This window comes from Dromiciops gliroides, chromosome 1, assembly GCF_019393635.1.
Source record: "Dromiciops gliroides isolate mDroGli1 chromosome 1, mDroGli1.pri, whole genome shotgun sequence".
Classification (NCBI taxonomy): Eukaryota; Metazoa; Chordata; class Mammalia; order Microbiotheria; family Microbiotheriidae; genus Dromiciops; species Dromiciops gliroides.
This window is the reverse complement of record NC_057861.1, coordinates 241,228,035-241,248,654: the sequence shown is the minus strand read 5'-3', so window position 1 is coordinate 241,248,654 and position 20,620 is coordinate 241,228,035. Positions and strand designations below refer to the sequence as shown.

Here is a 20,620-nt window from a genome sequence, read left to right as displayed (position 1 = left end):
GGATGGGAGAGACATGAGCATATTTGTGTATAATAGGGAACATGCAGTGGACATGGAGAAATGGAAAATTAGGGTGAAAGTAAAAGGATGGCAGTCTAGGCAGGATGGAATTGGCTCACTTGTGTATGAAGAAAGTTTTGCCTTGACAAGGATATAAGGGACCAACTTTTTATCATATAGATAGGGATGAGGGAGGGTATCTGAATGGTGTGAAATGAGGAGGAGATGAGTAATCTCTTATTTATCTGCCTCAAAACATGAGGCAGTTTCTTAGCAGAGAAGGGAAGCTATGGGAAGTCGGAGGAGGGATGAAAAGTTTGGAAATTGTAAAGGCACTGTGGGATAGTGAATCAGTGAAGTGTAAAAGGATTGCTTTGCCTGAGTGAGGGCCCCTTTGAGATTATGTAACAAATATGTTAGGGACCCAGTTAGCACAGTTTCATGATTTCTCTCCAGCTTTGAGGCAGCAAAGACCATTTTGGATGGGAGGAATTGGTAAGAGTTCATGAAAGAGGTGAATTTGGTGCAGCCACAAAAGGGGGGGAATAGCATAGTTCGATGAGATAAAAATAAAGATGAGATAGAAAGACCAGTATTCTGAGGGTTAGTTTAAATGTCAAACTGTTGCCACACCCTGCTGATTGAACAGTATTATCCCTGCCTTATATGATACGAATTATATGATTGCCTACTGTTAACTGCTCTTGAACTGCATTTTATTATTCTTAAACCTTCAGAGGGTCCCTCAGAATGGGGTAGTCTAACCAAATTATCCCAACTGAGGCCAAATTAGTTTTGGGACTTAAGAGTTGCTGATCAGAGTAGTAAGCAAAGAATTGAATCTAAACTTGGACCTTAGGCTCCTACACACTTACTCGGTGTCAGTATTTTGCATAGTACAGTTACTCACCAATGGGTGCCCCATACACTTTTGTTTTTGTTTTTTTTTGGTGGGCAGTGAGGGTTAAGTGACTTGTCTAGGGTCACACAGCTAGTGTCAAGTGTCAAGAGGCAGGATTTGAACTCAGGTCCTCCTGAATCCAGGGCCAATGCTTTATTCACTGTGCCACCTAGCTGCCCTGCCCCTATACACTTTTAAAATGGTGATAATCATAATTTTAAGACAGTAAGACCTCAGGTAAAATACATCTACAAATATAAAGTATATTTAAATTCATCTCAGGTAAAATATACATATAGTAATTTGATAGTTACGTGATTCAGTTTAAACAAAAACTAATCAGTATTTTTGTTTTTGGTTTTTTTTTTAAGTGAGGCAATTGGGGTTAAGTGACTTGCCCAGGGTCACACAGCTAGTAAGTGTTAAGTGTCTGAGGTCGGATTTGAACTCAGGTCCTCCTGACTCTAGGGCCGGTGCTCTATCCACTGTGCCACCTAGCTGCCCCTAATCAGTATTTTTTTTTTTTTTTTTTTGGTTTTTTGCAGGCAATGGGGATTAAGTGACTTGCCCAGGGTCACACAGCTAGTAAGTGTCAAGTGTCTGAGGCCGGATTTGAACTCAGGTACTCCTGAATTCAGGGCCGGTGCTTTAACCACTGCGCCATCTAGCTGCCCCCCCTAATCAGTATTTTTGAAATGTAAGTAATGCCCTGCAAAATTAAGAGGATTACTGATTTTCTCTTAGGATATTTTATTTCATTTCAGTGGTTTTTCCTTTGAAGAACTTGTGTTTCTCTAGTTAGGAGTTTTGAAAGCATGTTGATTATGTGCATAATGGAATTTTACTAATGCAGAGTTAATTTTTCTGCAGTTTATAATAGCCAGGTAGCTGTGCTTTATAAGGTGCTGAACTTAGGTTAGTTCACTGTATCCTCACAAGCCTGAGACGTGTAGGTACTACTACTACTACTACTACTACTACTACTACTACTACTACTACTATTAATCCCTTTTTATTGATGAAGAAATTGATGAGCAAGAAAAGTGAGTGATTTGCCCAAGGACATAGTTAAGTGGGATTCGAACTCAGTTCCCTTACAAGTTCAGTTCTCTTTCCACACTAGCTACTGGAAAACTGTGATTGAAATTCATGTAAGATATTTGGAGGAGGATTAAATGATCATACCTCAACTCACTGGAGAAAATTTTGAAGGTCAGTTATTGATTTCCTAGCCTTGCCCCTTTTCCCAGTATAGTTTTGGTATGTGAACATTCTTTGAGGCACTTTTGCAGTAGCTAGGGAAATTAAATATGTGAAAGCATAAGTTTTCTCATTCTCTCTTAAGCTTAGGCAGTAAAGGGTTATGGTGGGAAGACCTTAGAAACAGATCTTCTTGATTATGGGCTCATAGAATTTAGGGCTGGAGATCATCTAGACCAGTTCTCTTACAGAAACTGAGAAACAGAGCATGTGAAAAGATTTTCCCAAGGTAACATAGATACTAAATTAGTAGAGTAAGGGTTTGAATCCCTGGCCTTTCGCTCCAAATTTAGTGATCTTTCATCATGTAGTATACCATTATATGACAAGGTAACCTCCAGAATTTCAGTGTTAGAAAATTTATTAACGAAAGAACAAATTTTAGATACGTTGTTAAACCTGTACTTAGGGAATTAAAAAAATCTGCTGATGCTTTTGTACTTGTTCTTAAGTATACTTCCTCAAACAGCTACTTGCTCTAGAAGCAGTGACAAAAGGGATGTTTTTAGCTCAATACCTTGCCGATAACAGGTGTGTAATAAATGTTTGCTGATTTGTGATAACTCTGGGTTCCTGGAGTAAACTCAGTGTAAGAATCCTCTTATCCGAAGAAAATGAGCCTCTGAGCTTATAGTTTTTAGTGTAAATTAGTGGAAAATAATGGTCATCATCATGAATTATACTTTGTGGAAGAAATTATAGGAATTTTATTTCATATTTTGAAGAAAACTTGTATTTGTTATACTAAAATTCTTTAATGTGTTATTTTGGTGCCTCCTTGTGGAGATTTATATTATTGATAATAATACAAATGATTCATAGAAGTCCAGGATTATATTATTTTGAAAATAATGCTTTGCAAAAAAGTGACTTATAAAAAAACATTTCTTAAGTTACTCTAGAAAGTCAAGATTTAGTTATACCTAATTATTTAAATTAGGCTATTCTGGATTAACTAATAAAGCAGAATTATTTTTGTGTTCCATAATCATTATAATTACACTAGCAACTTTATAAATCTCATATTTATAAATGTATATTAGACAAATTACCTCTAATTAAATTTGTATATGTTTTTATCTAAAATATTTTAAGTAAATATGGTAAGATATGCAAAATTTGTTTGCTATTTTGAATTGCTTTTTGGCTTTGTGGTTATGTTATGAAAGCAGCTGTATCTTTAGTCAATCCTCAGTTTCACTATTAATAACAGTATTTGGCTTAGGTAAGAATTCTGTAATCTCCCCACATATTGCTAGCAATTATAAGGGCTTTTAGGTTGGTAATAATTGAGAGCCTAATGAATATAGTGTATGTTACATTAGGGAAATTTTAAAATAACAGTTTTGTTATCAGCAAAAGAGGATAAAAGTTAAAACTTTTTACCATTTTCCTCAGGAACAGAGAAATCCCTTATAGCTCCAATTTTAGTATCTCACTCATTTTCTATCTTCCTGTCTTATTCTCATAGGATCATAGATTTAGAGCTGGAAAGGACCTTAGAGGTCATTGAGTCCAACCCCATCATTTTACAGATGAGGAAACTGAGGCCCAGAGAAGGGAAATGACTTGCCGAAGGTCACACAGGTAGTAAGTAGCAGAACTGGATTCAAACTGAGGTCCTCTAACTTCCAAATCCAGTGCTCTGTCAACTGTACCATGCTCTTCTGATTTAGTTCCATTGTCTTTACTTTTTCTTCATAAACCATCTTACTCTACTTGATAGCTTTCTGTGAGTTGCTGAGCCCAGGCATAAAAATGTAGATTTTTGAGCCATAATGTGAATGAAGAATCTCCAAGATAAAACATGAGGGACAGCAGATAGTAGTGAATTCAAAATCATCCCAAGAGCCAGGCTAGAGAGAAAAGGATTACTACCAGTTAAGTTGATGGGTAAGAGAATAGTGAGGAATTCTGCTTTTGTTATTTTATGTTTTTGTGTGATAACAGGATTGTAAGGTGTATTGTATGACTTATGTAGCTGATAGTGGAACATTAATTGGAGAAAAGTGAATTAGATGGAGAAATTTGGGAAGCCTATCACAATGTGGGCAAATAAAACTTTGATAATTATTGAGATTATTTTAGGAAGGAATCTAAATCTTGAAAAAAATAGGTAGCCCAAATAATCTTGCTGGGAGATGACTCACAAAGGAAGTAAAGGTTAGAAACTGGAAGCAGCACAAACAGATAGCATATTAGACATTTGGAAATAAAAAGGAGAAAAGAAAGCAGTTTTTGCATCATGACTTTTAAGGGGAAGCTGGGATAAGGTGGCAGAGGTTAGGGTCAGTACATCAGGGTTAGTATTCTGAAATATAAGAGTTCATGGTGATAGGAGAGAAGGAAATAGGTAAATACATAATAATTAAAAGTAGGGAATATGCTAATACTTAGTGCTTATTCTTATGGTTTCAGTTATTTTTTTGAAAAATGAAATAAGATTGGTTATTAAGGAAGATACAAATTTTGGGGTAAAATTTAAAGTTTAATGGAAAGTTTGACAGTATTAAGATTTTGAGAGTATGTTAGGAAGCAAGAATTATTTTCTGTTAACAGTCAGTGAGGATTCAGTGTTGTGAATTTTATAGGGATGGAATCAGGGCCTTTCTGCAAAGACATTCAGTTCTGGATACACAAAAGCAAAGGTGATCTTAGAGGTTACTGAGAGGACTGGAAGTGAATATAGAGGTATGATGATTCATTACATGTTTCTGTCAGTTTAAAGAGTGAATTGGAAAGCACTCATTAGATTTCTGTTCTGAAATATTTCCAAGATTGAAGCCAGGTGTTGCAGATCACCTCATGCGTTTGTTCTTTTTCTTTATGTCCCTTTTAGAACTCTCAAGGTTAGTCAGTTATTTTCCTCGCAATTTCATTAGGAAATTTGCCAAAGGCATCCTTTCGAGGCAGCTGTCTCTGGACCCTTGGAGGCTATCAGTAATGTGTTTCTAGTCCACAAGGTATTCCACAAAAAGTGTTGGGTTAATCTAGGTCCTTGGTGCTTAAAGAAAAAAAAATCCCCTTTACTACATACCCATATATCCTTTGTAATAGTAAAATACATCATTGATATTTTAAGGCTCTTCATATTTTACTTTTTGTCATTACTCCTTTTCAGAAATGTCTTTTATTGGCTATAGATATAATGTATAGGGATTAATGACAGAAAGGAGTATCAACCCTTATATTTGTTTTATTTTACCCAATTTACCAGATTGTTGGAGGTTTTGCATAGATGAGGAAAAGTCTCTTGTTAGGGAACTTTAAAATTTTTGGTTATTTTCATCATTGTGTTAAATTTTAACAAGCAGAACAATTGTGGTCTTTTTGGTTGTAAGATGCTCTCATGCTGTGTGCATGTTAATTTATCCATTATATAAAGTCGATGGAAATAGTAAATGTTTATGTAACTGAAATTAATATTGTGATATGTTAAATTATTATTGATATGAAATAATTTATTATTTTCTTCATATATCACTTAACAATATAGGCAACTGTTATAACATATGTACATGTAACATATTAGACTAACTGCTTCTCTTGTTTCTCTAAACTGTCTTCTTTCAGCCACCCACACAGAATATGCCTATGGGTCCAGGAGGGATGAATCAGAGTGGCCCTCCCCCACCTCCACGTTCTCACAACATGTCTTCAGATGGAATGGTAGGTGGGGGTCCTCCTGCACCACACATGCAGAACCAGATGAACGGCCAGATGCCTGGTAAGTTTTTCTCTTCTAAGACATTAACACCAGAGTTGCTTAGCAACTGAAACGACATGGGGGCTCATGGGATACTAGATTGTTGATGACAAAACTGCTTTGAATGCCCCCGAGTACAAGCTCTCTTAGAGTTTGTTAGCTACAGAGCTACGTGACCTGTATTCAGTGTTTATCAGGCTGCCCTTGGGCTTTGATGTAGCTGACACACAGCATTCCTCTGATGAACAGAACTGGCTAAATTTAGTCTGTCTGAAACCATGCAATATATCTGGCTTTAAAAGCTTTTTGGGGAAAAAAAGTATGGGCCCATGGTTTGTCTGTTCATGAATAGATCTTACAAAAGTATGCATTTTGTAATGGCTTACTTTCATGTTCTATTAAAAATAACATAGTGGAAGAAACAGAAAAAAGAAATAAAACATTCTAAATTTGCCACTAACTTTTCATATTCTTTATTGATGTTATTAACAATATTTGAGTTTAAATTTTCAGTGAAACATTGTGCTCATATATAAAGGTATGAATATCAATTCTGATTTTTATTAAAGAATGACATTAAAAGAATACTTGAAAAGTAAAACATCAAACCACATTGAAAAATAAGATGAGAAAAAGTTTTATATAATGAGCCAGGGTTCTCCTGTGTCTTTATTCCCTTGTTGTAAGTGCAGCCCCTTTGGAAATTGTCTTAACTCTTAGGCCATTGGATGCTATTTACTTACTATTAAATTGCTTTGAGGTATATTTTTAAAATTAGTGATCTTCAACCTTTTAGTTTTTGAGTGTCAGTCTCTTCTGTGGCTAATTAGGTCAGTGGGTCCCAGTAGTACAGGAGAAAGTGAAAGCAGAAGGAGGGATCACATTATATTCTACCTGATGTTCCTTTAACCAATTTAAGCCAAATTTTGATTAAAAATGGCATTTAGAGTCAGGACAGCCTGATAAGCTGCCATGTGGCACTTCAGAGGCAAATTGCTTTGGCAGCTAAGTTCTGGTTTATTTGCCCTCTCACTGACACAGACCCAAATGGCCCTTGCAGATTATTTTGTCCAGCTTTTGCATGTGATCGATAAAGATACTGAGACTCAGGGAGGTGACTAGCTCAAGGTGACACAACAAATATAGTTGAAGAAAGACCCATTTTGCCTCACTTTTGGTCTAGTGCTTTTTCCATAACATAGTTCTATTTTCTATATTTGTTTTTAGTTGGGAAACAGTACAAATGAATCTTTCACTTTGCCTCTTCATCTTGCTTTGAAGCTTATCAACCAAAAATTGGAATGTACAACCTTGCAAGTTAGAGTATCTTACATTTTTGTCTAGGTTTTGGTTCAGGATTTTGACATAGGCTCTGCTAACTCTTGAAAGTAGATATTTGGTTATTGGATTTGGAAATAATAATCCTTTTCCCTCCTCTCCATATGCCAAAGTTATTTTTGATACAGTCTTTGATGAAATCTATTGTCATCCCCTGAATAATACTCAGATGGCATAACCCTAATCCATTGTTTCATCACAGGGGGAAAAAATTAAAAACAAGCAACCTTCAAACATGTGGTCAACTTAGATAATTAGTGAACCTGGTAGAATAGTTAACCTACTTTTGCCTTTTAAGTTCTACCTATTAAAAGGTAGAAAGTTGTTTGTTTTTTAGGAGCGAACTTTATATTAAGTCCATGTTCCTAATTTCCAATTTGGGTTTTTGATGTAAGATTTTGTTTCATAGTACTCTATAATGAAAACTTCTGAAGAGCTTTTTGTAGGGACCGTCTATTTACTGGAGCTGTTCATTTTTCTTCAAAGGGCCAAATCATATGCCTATGCAGGGACCTGGACCCAATCAGCTCAATATGACAAACAGTTCCATGAATATGCCTTCAAGTAATCATGGTTCCATGGGAGGTTACAACCATTCGGTGCCATCCTCACAGAGTATGCCAGTACAGAATCAGATGACAATGAGTCAAGGACAGCCTATGGGGAATTATGGCCCTAGACCAAATATGAACATGCAACCAAACCAAGGTAAACAAATTTTGTTGTTATTTTGTTGAGGTCAAAAAGAGTTATTGTTTAATCATTTTAAAGCTTAAATTTTATTTTATTCTTCCATCTAATACATAAAAGAAGACAAGATTGAAATAAGTGGCAACACTGCTATTATTATACACAAAACATTTGAGTTTGAGATCAACTTGTAGAATTCTTTTATTTTATCCTTGGAAATTGTACTTGTTCTTTTATATACCACTTAGTTTTTGCTCATAGGTGATGTTAGTTGACAATTCATCCAGGACCCTCTAATTTTGAATTAATTATTTTTAAAAACTAGAAAAGAACGCATTTTAGTTACTTTACAGAAAGAGGAAATTGAGATAATTATTTTCTTTAAAACATTTTGATATTTCACTATTTTGATCATTGGAACCATTAAAATTTTTTTTATCAGTTTTAAAAAATAATTGTTGGTTGGCATATATGATTTGTCTGTTTTCTGGTGCTGTCTTTCTATGTTATAGTAATAAAATAATTTGCATTTTATTTCAAATATGTAATGAGATGCTATACTCTTGGATCTTTTTAGAGGAACTAGTGTGAAGTGATTAAAATTAACTATCAACTTCAGGAAGTTGAACCTTATTTCTTTTAAAATATTCATGTGAATAATATCTGTAAACCAGCAAGTGGCGCTCTGTCCTGCTAATTGTCTCCTTCCACATTTGGCATATTGCCATTATAAAGATGCCTTCATTAAGGAAAAGGATAGAAGATAAGAACATACTATACAGTTCAATTTATTTTTCATATTTAATGTTTTCAGATTTTTATTTTTAAAAAATAAATTATGAAAATGTACCAAATAAATTTGTGAGTTTATTTAACATTACAGTCAAATGATATAGTCTCATCATTAAATTATTATTAGGAATGATATTTTTTTATGAAAAAATGCTGAAAAGAAAGGAAGATCATTCAAAATGTAGCTTTATAAAACTGGCATTTATTCCACATTTTTTCCAAATTTATCTAGTGCCCATGATGGAATGTTTTCTTTTTCTTATTAGGTCATTAAAAGGTTCAAAGCAACAGCAAGATCCAGTCAGTGCTAGATCAGAAGGGAGTTGAGCCAGCTCAGATGTTTCTGCACACAGTTTGATTACCCGCAGTGAGAACAAGAAAATTGATAATGATTCTGACAACAACTACAGTAATGATGGCACACTTCTTAGAAAACCTATAGTTAAGAAAAGGTAGGGCGTGTGCACACAAGTGGTTGTTGTAGCATGGTTTGATATGACTCATCACAAGACCTTATTAAAAAAATAATGCATGTAGCAATGTGCATGTAGAAAACATTCAATACTTTTTGAAGAAAGAAGTTGAGGCATTATAGCCACTTGTTTCTTATATTTAGAGACCACTGATTGCTCTATTTGCTGTCACATATCATGCTTATGTATGTTTTTTTCTTCAGCTGTAGCATTTAAATCATTTACTACCTTATGCTTTCAACTTCAGAAGTTCCTCATTAGAAAATATATGCTGTACTGGAAAATGGCAGCATGTAGGTCTGGTTAAGATGGTAAAAGGTTTTCAAAATGAACATAGCACAACATTGAGGAAATTTTGATTAAAACATAACAGTGCTTTATGTCCTTGAATTCTGTGGCAAGACAACTGATCTTCTTGTCATCTGTTTATTCAGCAGTCATTTATTAGCTATGTATTATATCCATATTCTAGATATTTCAAATAAACTTAATAGTTAAAAAATAACTTAGAGAATTCAGTTGTAGAATGCAGATAGATATTTACTTTTTGTAGTCACAAAAATGCTTTATGTGAAAGTGATAATTTGAATTAGTGGTACTGCAGGATAGGAAGAACAAATGATATACTATAATAAAAGTTATCTGTATTTGGAATTTTCTCTACTGTGTTAGAGGACCTCTTTCTCTACTGTGTTAGAGGACCTCTTCAAATTTTGGCTTTGCTACTTGCAAGTGCAGTAACCTTGGGGAAGTCACTAAACTTTTGTGCCTCATTTTTAAAATGACAGAGGTGGATAAGATGTTCTCTTAGGTCCATTCTAGCTTGAAGTCTTGTGTCTCCTTAATGATTCATTTCCACAATAAGGTATCAACTAAAGGAATTTCCTTTATGTAAATAAGGCAAAGCTTTAACCTTATTAAAATTTCACTGTTAGAAAAACTGTAGTTAAAATGTAGAAGCAAGAAATGACACAGTCCATTATAATTATTTCCCTGTCTTGAAGGTAAGGCAAAGAATACTAAACTGCTACCAGACAAAAATTCTCAATTTTTAAAAACTTCTTCAATTTTTTAAATATAGAATTTAGACCTGGAAAGGTCCTTAGAGATTATCTAGCCTAACTCTCACAGTTTACAAATGAGGAAACTAAGGCCCAGATAGGTCTTGTGCTTTGTGTTCATACTGTAACTGAGAGCAGAACCAGAAACTATAGAACTTCTATTTTTATAGTTTAAAAACAGTACGTTGAAACTCCCTTTTTCTGATACCTTTGTGTTCCCAGGTGCTTATCACTGTATCAGTGGAAGCAAGGAAAAGAAATAAGAGATTAGCCTTTGTAAGTTAATGCTGAATGAAAGGGCTAGAATTTATTAATTGAAGGAAAGAACTTTCCCAATCCTATTAAATAATGACATTAATAATGAACTATAGTTTATAAAAATTTTAAATCATGTTTTATATACAAATTGCTGTATAATCTTTTTAATCAAGTAAAAATTATGAAACCTCGACCATAAAAATTACAAACTTTCCCCTCAGTAAGTATCTAAAGTTTGTTTATGTCTGATTAGTGACATTGTAAAAGAACATTGGATTGAACAGACATCTAAGTTAGGTTTTATTGGCAGTGGATAGTTCAACATCAGGTTATTTCACCTCTAATTATAAAGCAAAAATCCTGAGTGATTTACTCCCATAAATAAGCTCTAGTTTTGTAGAAGAATGCAACAAAGGACATTGAAATGACCTACAAAAAGTAGTATTCTATCATAAACCTAGTATGTATTATATAAATATAATATAGATTATGCTAAAAATACCTGATAATTTAACAGTTGTATGGGTCAGATTCTCCTTCAGCCCATAATAAGTAGCAGTGAGGTCAGATATATAAAGTCACATGTAAACTGTATATGTATTGTACTAGATCAGTGAACACTTAGGTTTTGCCAAACACTTTGCTTGCATTTCCCAGCACTTAGAGAATTAATTAGCTGTGAACATACAAGAAGTTTCATGGAGCTTCTCAAATAATTCTAGGTTCGTTGGTCCTGGGATTCATAGAGGCGTTTAGCTGCCACATGAATGGCTGCTAAGCAGGTGGCTGACTGCTTTTTGTTAGAATTAGGGTCTTTACTGGCAATGAACTTCATCCCAGTCACATCCTGAGCTCCTGGGTCCTTGTACTGGAGAAGCAAACCAGTAGCTTGAGTGTTGCCTGCTCCAGGAGCAAAGCTCTTGGCTACTATTTCAACATTTGAAATTAATTTCAAGATGGCAATCTCTATTGAGAAGCAAGTGCCTCTGATTATTAGAAAGGTGACAAACCATCAACTCAGATATTTCTCATGTTCTTGGTGTTATATACAAAGGAGCTTTATTCATGAACACTTTGAGTTGCTTGTCATAAAACTGTTTGTTTCTAAGATATAAGCATGCACTCTGCCCACTGTCATATGGGGTCCACAAAGCACATCTGAGGCAAGGGTATTTTCTTACTGCAATGTTTATCATAGTACTTCACGAAGTGGATGAAGTCACACTTGATGTCACATTGCATACATCTTGGTTATTCTTTGTCTGGGACGTATTGCTGTTCGTCGAGGCCAAAACTGGTGCCAAATACCCAGTTCTCAGGGACCATGTGCGGCCCACAGGGCAAGTGCACCAGCTTCTTGTCATCTGCAACAAAGGACCATCTGGCTTGGGGCTACCCTGGCTTACTGTTTTCCAACCTTAGCTGCTGTCTCATCTGATCATAGTGAACTGTCCAGCTGCCCTATTGTTGTGCTCCTAGAGATATTTAAAAAATTTTTTAAAAAAGTTTTTTAAAAAACAATTATTTTAATTTTTCTCAATTACATGTAAAGATATTTTTTGAGTTCCAAATTTTTCTTCCACATTCCCTTCCCTTCCCCCCTCCTGAAGCCAGTAAGCAGTTTGTTATGGGTTATATATTACAATCACGTTAAACGTATTTCCACATTAATCAGAACAAAAGAAAAAAAAACACAAGAAAAAATAAACGAACAATAACAAAAAAGCAACAACAAAAGTGATAATAGTATGCTTCGGTCTGCATTCAGACTCCATAGTTCTTTTTCTGAATGTGGAGAGCATTTTCCACCATAAGTCTTTCGGCATTATTATTATTGGCTTGGATCATTGCATTGCTGAGAAGAGCCAAGTCCATCACAGTTGATCATCACAAAATGTTGATACTATGTACAATGTTCTTTTGGTTCTGCTTATTTCACTCAGCTTTAATTCATTTAAGTCTTTCCAGGTTTTTCTGAAATCCGTCTGCTTATCATTTCTTACAGTGCAATAGTGTTCTATTACATTCATATACCACAACTTGTTCAGCCATTCCTCAGTTGATGGGCATCTCAATTTCCAATTATTTGCTACCCAAAAAAAGCAGCTTATAAATATTTTTATACATGTGCATCCTTTCCCATTTTCCACAATTTCTTTGCGATACAGACCTAGTGGTGGTATTGCTGGGTGAAAGGGTATGCACAGTTTTAAAGCCTTTTGGGGGGCAGCTAGGTGGCACAGTGGATAAAGTGCCAGCTCTGCATTCAGGAGGACCTGAGTTCAAATCCCAAATCCTGCCTCAGACACTTGACACTTACTAGCTGTGTGACCTTGGGCAAGTCACTTAACCCTCATTGCCCCCCCCCCCCCAAAAAAAAAAAAGCCTTTTGGGCATGGGTCCAGATTGTTCTCCAGAATGGTTGGATTCATTCACAACTCCACCAGCAGTACATTAGTGTTTCCGTTTTCCCACATCTTCTCCAACATTTATCATTCTACTTTTTTGTTATATTAGCCAATTGGATAGGTATGAGGTGCTACCTCAGAGTAGTTTTAATTTGTATTAGAAATTTTTTCAAGTTGATAGTGGTGAATCTTCAACCTTAGGTGATTTGTGAACTTAGGTGGGAAAAGAATTAATCTTTGTTTCAGTCATTACTTTGTCATCTTGTGTGTTTTGTTTTGTGCATTTACAAACATGTATCTGAGCAGGGGTCCCTAGGCTTCACTAGGATGCCTGAGGGGCCTATGGCACAAACAAGGTGAAGAGCACTGATCTGTTGGCACCCTCTTTCATTTGACACATGAGGAAACAGACTCAAAGAAGTTAAGTAACTTGTCTTGCAGGTAGCTACAGAATGAAAAGGACATTCTTGAAGGGGTAGCATCATTATGTAGTGAAAAGAGCATTGGATGGAGAGGTCCATTGGGCCCAGTGATATGCTCTAAGACTTAACTGGCTGTGTGATCCTGGGAAAATTGCTTAATTTCTCTGAGCCTAGTAATGCTTACACCACCTACCTCACAGGTTTATTGTGAGGACAGCAATTTGTGAACCTTTAAAGTGTTATATAAATGTGATAAAATGAAATTCCACTAAAGGAAAAAAATTTAGTATTTGGAGATGAAAATTATTTAAGAAAAATCATCATAGATAATTATCATAATAGAGCCTTCTATCAGGCCATTAACTACTACACTTTGTATTTACACATTTATATTTGTTTCATCTTTAGCTGATATTGGTTGAGCTTTCAGTGGTATTGACCTGGTATGTCATACCGTACTGAGATTGTTGTATTATTATGGAAGCTTTTGGTTTGAATTTTAGGAAATGTTAAGAGTAGCACAGGTTAGAATCACAGCAACATAAATTTGTAGGAGAGACTACTTAAGGGATAAAAGATATTTCTTTTTAGATAATTTTGAACTCCCAGCACAATGTTGCTTTTTCAACATGGAAATTAGCCCAACATAGCTAATTATGTTGTGTTTTCATTATGCAATTATTTGCATTGTGATCAAATTTTGGTCCTTTGATTATCACTTGAATTACTACCAGGTTGGGACTGGATTCAAAACAATTGATCTCTGTGGTAAGACAGGAGAGGAAAAGTGATACTACAGAACACACTAGAAAGTCCAGAGACTTAAAAAACAAACAACCACCCACATCTTTTTACTGAATAAAAGTTAGTGACCAGAAGATACCTTAGCTTTGATGTGCCTGAAAAGTGAAATGAGAGAAAGGAGATTATCAAGAGATGATGGTAAGAATTGTACCAGATGGCAGTAGTAGGTTTTCCTTTTCCCAGTACAGGAACAGAGAAAAATTAGTGATTTTTGTTTCAGGTAGGTGGTATTGTTTCTAGTAGGACTCCCTTGTGTTTTGCTTTTATTTTTTTGTTTGTTTTTATTGTCGTTTTTTAAAGTAAAAAATCTAGTTGCTTTTAGTTTCCTAAACAAATTGAAAAGGGAATAAACAAGGTTTTCAAATGTGTCTGGAAGTTTCCTATAGTTGGACTTCTTCTAAAAGATAGGCTGTTCAGTATGGTCAGGAAAATGTTTGGAGAGTCCTTTTAAAAATGGAGGTATTGGAGACAGCTCGGTAGCACAGTACATAAAGCACCGGCCCTGGATTCAGGAGGACCTGAGTTCAAATTCGGCCTCAGACACTTGACCACCTACCAGCTGTGTGACCCTGGGCAAGTCACTTAACCCTCATTGTCCTGCACCGCACCCCCCCCCCCCCCCCATGAAGGTATATATGTCTGAAAGACCTTTATAATATTTGTTTTAAAATACACCGATTGTTAGTTGTTGCAGATATATTTTACTAAACAGAAATGATCTTTATGGAATGCTATATTAAAGAATTCATAGTTCCTAAGATTTAGGGACCGAAAAGGTCTTTTAAGATAATGTAGTAGGGGGCAGCTAGGTGGCACAGTGGATAAAGCACCAGCCCTGGATTCAGGAGGACCTGAGTTCAAATCTGGCCTTAGACACTTGACATTAGCTGTGTGATCCTGGGCAAGTCATTTAACCCTCATTGCCCTGCAAAAAAAAACACCAAACCAAACCATAATATTGTATAATGTCCTTATTTTACAGATGAAAAAACTGAGGCTAGCTTTTCCAAATTCAATGAGTAAAGTAAGAGAGACAGAATCTGAAACCAGGTCCTCAAATTTCAAAGCCTCCAGCCTACTATATACCAAGTAGCATTTGTTTCCCATGCCATTCTTATTTTCAGTAACTAAGTCACATTTCCTCTAAGGAAATCCTTCTGCTTCTCCCTCTACTCATACATTATTTAGTGGTTCTAACCCACTCTACATGTGTTCCTGGGCAGATGGATAGTTGGCTAGAAATATTTGTGATTGCTCTACATGTGGATGGTTATTACTATTACAATGCTATGTTTAATTTGGATTTTCTCATTTTAGGGAGTAAGAACTTTAAGTCTTCTTACTTCCCTGCACATCCCTTTTCCATGACTTCACCTCATGATTTACTGAGGTCAGTTCTAGTAAGCTTCTTTCCTTTCTGCTTCAGTACTGTATATTTTTGTTTTTTTTCTCATCTTTGACTGCAACTCCTCTTTAAAGTTTCCCTTTCCCATCTCTTGTTTTTTCTTCAGACATATACTAATTTCTCCTTTCTTTAAAAAAAATCTTTACTTGTTTATTTCCTTCCTTTCCTGGACAAACTTTTAAAATAGCTAGTCTGTGCTTGGTATTTTCATTTCCTTACTGATTCATTTAATCCTTTTACTTCTCTACTGAAAGAGCTTTGTGAAACAGAGTCCCAAATACATAGCGGCTCTTTCTTGGTCCTAATATTCTCTGTAACATTTGAAACACTTGACTAAGACTTTCTTTTTTTTTTTTTTTTTTTTTTAATTTTAGTGAGGCAATTGGGTTAAGTGACTTGCCCAAGGTCACACAGCTAGTAAGTGTTAAGTGTCTGAGGCCGGATTTGAACTCAGGTCCTCCTGACTCCAGGGCCGGTGCTCTATCCACTGCGCCACCTAGCTGCCCCTAAGACTTTCTTAAAAAATCTTTCCTCATTTTTTTTTGGGTGAGGCAGTTGGGGTTAAGTGACTTGCCCAGGGTCACACAGCTAGTAAGTGTCAAGTGTCTGAGGTTGGATTTGAACTCAGGTACTCCTGAATCCAGGGCCGGTGCTGTATCCACTGCGCCACCTAGCTGCCCCATCCTTTATTTCTAACTGCTTTTCTTTTCCCCCCTGGTTTTTCTTCTTTCTTAGTTCAATCATTCCTTAAGGTTCTGTTCTTTGATCACTAAGCTCTAACACTTTTTCCTTCCTCCCATCCCCTTTACTTTCCTACCACTCTTATCCTTTATTCCTTCTCTCATTTCTTTCTTCTTTTTCCCTGTATTTCCCTTTCCCCTCCCTCTTCCTTTCCCTCTTCTTCTTTCCTTCCTCCCCCAAGAAGACCATTTAATTCTGTGCCTTCAGTTAACTCTCACCTCAGTGTTAATGACAGCTAAATTTGTCAACAGTCTTGCCTTCCTACCTCTAAACTTTAGCCTACCTTTTCATTTTTCAAAAATGACATTTTTATTATAGGTATATTTTTCCATCACCTACATTTCCCATTGTATCCTTCCCCTAACCTCTCCAAGAGAGTCATCCCTTATAAATAAACTTTGGCAAAATTTTCCATTCTGCAAAATAATTTGGAACTACCCAAGAAAAGTGGTTAAACTTTTGATACCCTTTGACTTTGGATATACACCCCATTGAAGTGAAAGACAAAAGGAAATGTCTCATTTATAATAGTAAAAAAAAAATTCATTTGCAGTACTCTTCTGGTATCAAAGAGCCAATAACAAAGTAGCTTGCCCCATTGATTGAGGAATGTCTGAATAAATTGGTTTAAGAATATAGTGTACCATCATTGTACCTTAAGAAATGAGGAATTCAGAGAAACATGGGAAAACCTGTATTTATCGATGCAGAAAGAAATAACTTTCACAACCAGGAGAACAATTAACACAATTACTCCACTAAATTATATAAATGAGAAGAACATTAATAGGAAGTTGAATTCTGAGTAATTGTAATGACAGTCTTGGTTCCTGAGAACATAAAATGAAAAATGCCTCTTTCTTCCAAGTAGAGACACAGGGGACTTTGGAGGTCAGTATTACATATACTGCTATATGCATTGAGAGTATTCCTTATTTGTGCTTTACTGTTGGAAAGGGTAGAGAAAGATAAGAAAGAGGCTATATCTGGAAAGAATTATGACATAAAACAAAAGTTGTTAGTAAAAGTTATTTTTAAAGAATAAGCTACATTATTGAATTCCTTAAATTTAGCAATTTAAAAAAATTATTTCTAAATTGTCCTTGTTAATTAATGTGGGATTTTGAAGTTCCTACTATAAACATTTTATGTATGCTGTGCTTCTTTACACTACGAATTTATGATCAATATGAATATCTCTGTGATGATGCATAACCACTCTACCACATTTGTGAAACTTTTGACTATATCCTTGTATGCATTTACCACCAAGGACCCACTCAACTTATTGGAGTCTTTTCCAGCTTTTTCTCACTGTTAGGTATATATACCATGGTACTGTTGGGATAGGCCATTGCTTCTTCTCACTTTTATCATGTGACTTGCTTACCTTTTTTCTGGTTATACATTTCTCTCCTAAAATCAATTTTGTGTAATTTCTTGTATGTGATAATGCGTAGTTGTCTCATACCACTCTATGCCTTTATGTTGTCTTTTGGGTATTCCTTGACTTCAGATTTTCTGAGACTGTACTACTGGAGTGTTTGATAACTTAAAACTATTGTAGGTATCATCATTTATTATTTAAAAACCCAGGCCTTTGTTTTAGGGAAAAGCTTGGTATCAACTGATAACAAGACACAAATAGTAGATACAAAGACCAAAAACCAACTCTAAATGAACTTGATATTTTTTTGGGGGGAGGTCAGAGGTGGGGAGTGGGAGTGAGTGGGGGGCAGGAAGGCAAGATGTGCATATATAAATATTGCAGAATTACTGTGTATAAGAAATACAAGGCATTTAGGGAGGGGGAGGATACTAGTGGCTGAGAACATTAGAAGAGGCTTTTTATTGATAGTGGTAATTGAACTGCATCTTTTAAAAAAATACAAATAGGGGATTCTGTATAACAATCTCCATTTCGTTTTAAAAAATGAATGTAATATAATGAATTCTATACATTACTTCAGCAGTGTAAATGCTCTTATCTTGTCTGGGCTACCTGAACTTCTGTTCTGTGCATTTTAAAAAAATGTTTCTTTTATTGGCATCACTATTGCTAATCTTTAGTTTCTCCTCTCTACTCATGCATTAATGGTGAGATGGAAAGGGAAAACAACCACCTTAGTTTAAAACCAAAAGAAAACAAATTGAATTCACACAGTGGTTATGCCAAAAAATGTTGTTATTGTTGGTTAGGCATTTTATTCGTGTCCTAATCTTCATGACCCCATTTGAAGTTTTCTTGACAAAGATACTGTAGTGTTTTGCCATTTCCTTTTCCAGCTCATTTTATAGATGAAGAAACTGAGGCAAAAAGGGTTAAGTGACATGCTCAGGATCACACAGCTAGTAAGTGTGAGGCCAGATTTTAATTTAGCTCTTCCTGACTCCAAGCCTGTCACTCAATCCAGTGGGCTACCTAGCTGCCTTAATGCCAAAAAATATATCTCCATCACTCTCATTCAGTTGGGTAACCTGTGTTTTCAAAAATCTTCTGGAGACATGGTTTGTGATTGCTTTGATATAAGTTAAGACTTTGGAAGTTATTTTTCTTTACAATGTTGTTTTTGTATAAATTGTTCTACTTCTACTCATTTCACTACTCTTTTTTGGGGAACCTCTAGATATAATTTTTTTCAAGGCAACAAACATTTATTTTATTTTTGTCAGTTACATGTAAGGATCGTTTTCAACATTCATTTTCATAAGATTTAGAGTTCCAAATTCCCCCCCCCCCCTTTCCTCCCCCACTCCACAAGACAGTAACCAATCTGATATAGGTTATATATGTACAATCTACAAGTGCTCTTTTTATCAGTTTTTTCTCTGGGAGTGGATAGTATGCTTTATCATTAGTCCCTTGGGATTGTCTTGGATCATTGTATTGCTGAGGGTAGTTAAGTCATTCACAGTTGCTCATAGAACAATACTGCTGTCACTGTGCACAATGTCCTCCCAGTTCTGCTCTGTTTACTATACATGAGTTCATTTGAATCTTTCCAGGTTTTTCTGGGATCATCCTGTTTGTCATTTCCTATAGCACAATACCATTCCACTACAGTCATATACCACAGCTTCTTCATTCATTCCTCAATTGATGGACATTCCCTTGATTCCCAGTTCTTAGCCACCACAAAGAGTTGCTATAAATATTTTTTGTACAATTTCCCCCCCTTTTCTCTTTTTCACAATTACTATTGTTAACTGTTTCCCTCCATCCTATTCCCTTTCCCAGGATATTTACTCTATTATCTGTCTTCTTTCACACTATCCCTCTTCAAAAGGGATTTACTTCTGTTTGTCCCCTCCCCCAATCTTCCCTCCCTTCTTTTGCCCCTCTCTCTTTATCCCCTTTACCTCCTATTTTCCTGCAGGGTTAGATACGATTATACCACCCAATTGAGTGTGTATGTTATTCCCTCCTTGAGCCAGTTCTGATGAGGTTAAGGTCTTTGAGCCAATTCTGATGAGTGTTAGGCTCATTTACTGCCTGGATTAAAGAGATTATTCCACCCAATTGGGTGTGTGTGTGTGTGTGTGTGTGTGTGTGTTAATCCCTCCTTGAGCCAACTCTAAGGAAATTAAAGTGCCTATTCTGATGAGTGTAAAATTCATTTACTGCCCTGCTCCTCTCCTTCCTCTCCCTTCTCTTCCCCCACTCCATAAGCCCTTTCCTATTTCTTTCATGTGGGATTTTACCCCATGCTACCTCTGCCCTTCCCCCTCCCCACGTGCATTCCTTTCACCCCTCAATTTTACCCTAAAGATGTCATCATGGGGCAGCTATGTGACACAGTGGACAAAGCATCCACCCTGGACCCAGGGGGACCCCAGCCAAAACCTGGCCTCAGACACAAGACCCACTGCACGACCCTAGGTATGTCCCCCAACTCCAATTTTTTATGGTTTTCTAGAGTCTTGTATTTGGAAGTCAAATTTGCCATTCAGTTCAGGTCTTTTCATCATGAATACCTAAAAGTCCTCTTTTTCATTGAAGTCCCATTTTTTTTTTCCTCTGAAAGATTATACACAGTTTTGCTGGATACATGATTCTCGGTTGTAATCCCAATTCCCTTGCCCTCTGGAGTATCATATTCCATGCCTTCTGGTCCTTTAATGTAGAAGCTGCTAGATTTTGTGCTATCTTGACTGGGGCTCCACATGCAATATTTTCTCTTTGACCTGGGAGCTCTGGAATTTGGCTATAATATTCCTGGGAGTTTTCCTTTTGGGATCTCTTTCTGGAGGTGATCGGTGGATTCTTTCAATTTCTATTTTATCTTCTGCTTCTAGAATATTAGGGCAGTTTCCCCTGACAGTTTTTTGGAAGATGATGTCTAAGTTCTTTCTTTGATCAT

The 20,620-nt window shown here is 35.9% G+C and overlaps 1 protein-coding gene across 5 annotated transcripts in view; it reads left to right on the top strand.

Moving 5' to 3' along the window:
- The window catches only part of SS18 (SS18 subunit of BAF chromatin remodeling complex), a 107,194-nt gene that overhangs the window by 47,959 nt on the left and 38,615 nt on the right, over positions 1 to 20,620 (top strand). For all 5 annotated transcript variants that reach the window (XM_043970274.1, XM_043970294.1, XM_043970254.1 and 2 more), the window contains 2 exons: positions 5,735 to 5,888; positions 7,692 to 7,913. In XM_043970274.1, the coding sequence (XP_043826209.1) occupies positions 5,735 to 5,888; positions 7,692 to 7,913 (376 nt within the window). The remainder of the gene's footprint in view (positions 1 to 5,734; positions 5,889 to 7,691; positions 7,914 to 20,620) is intronic.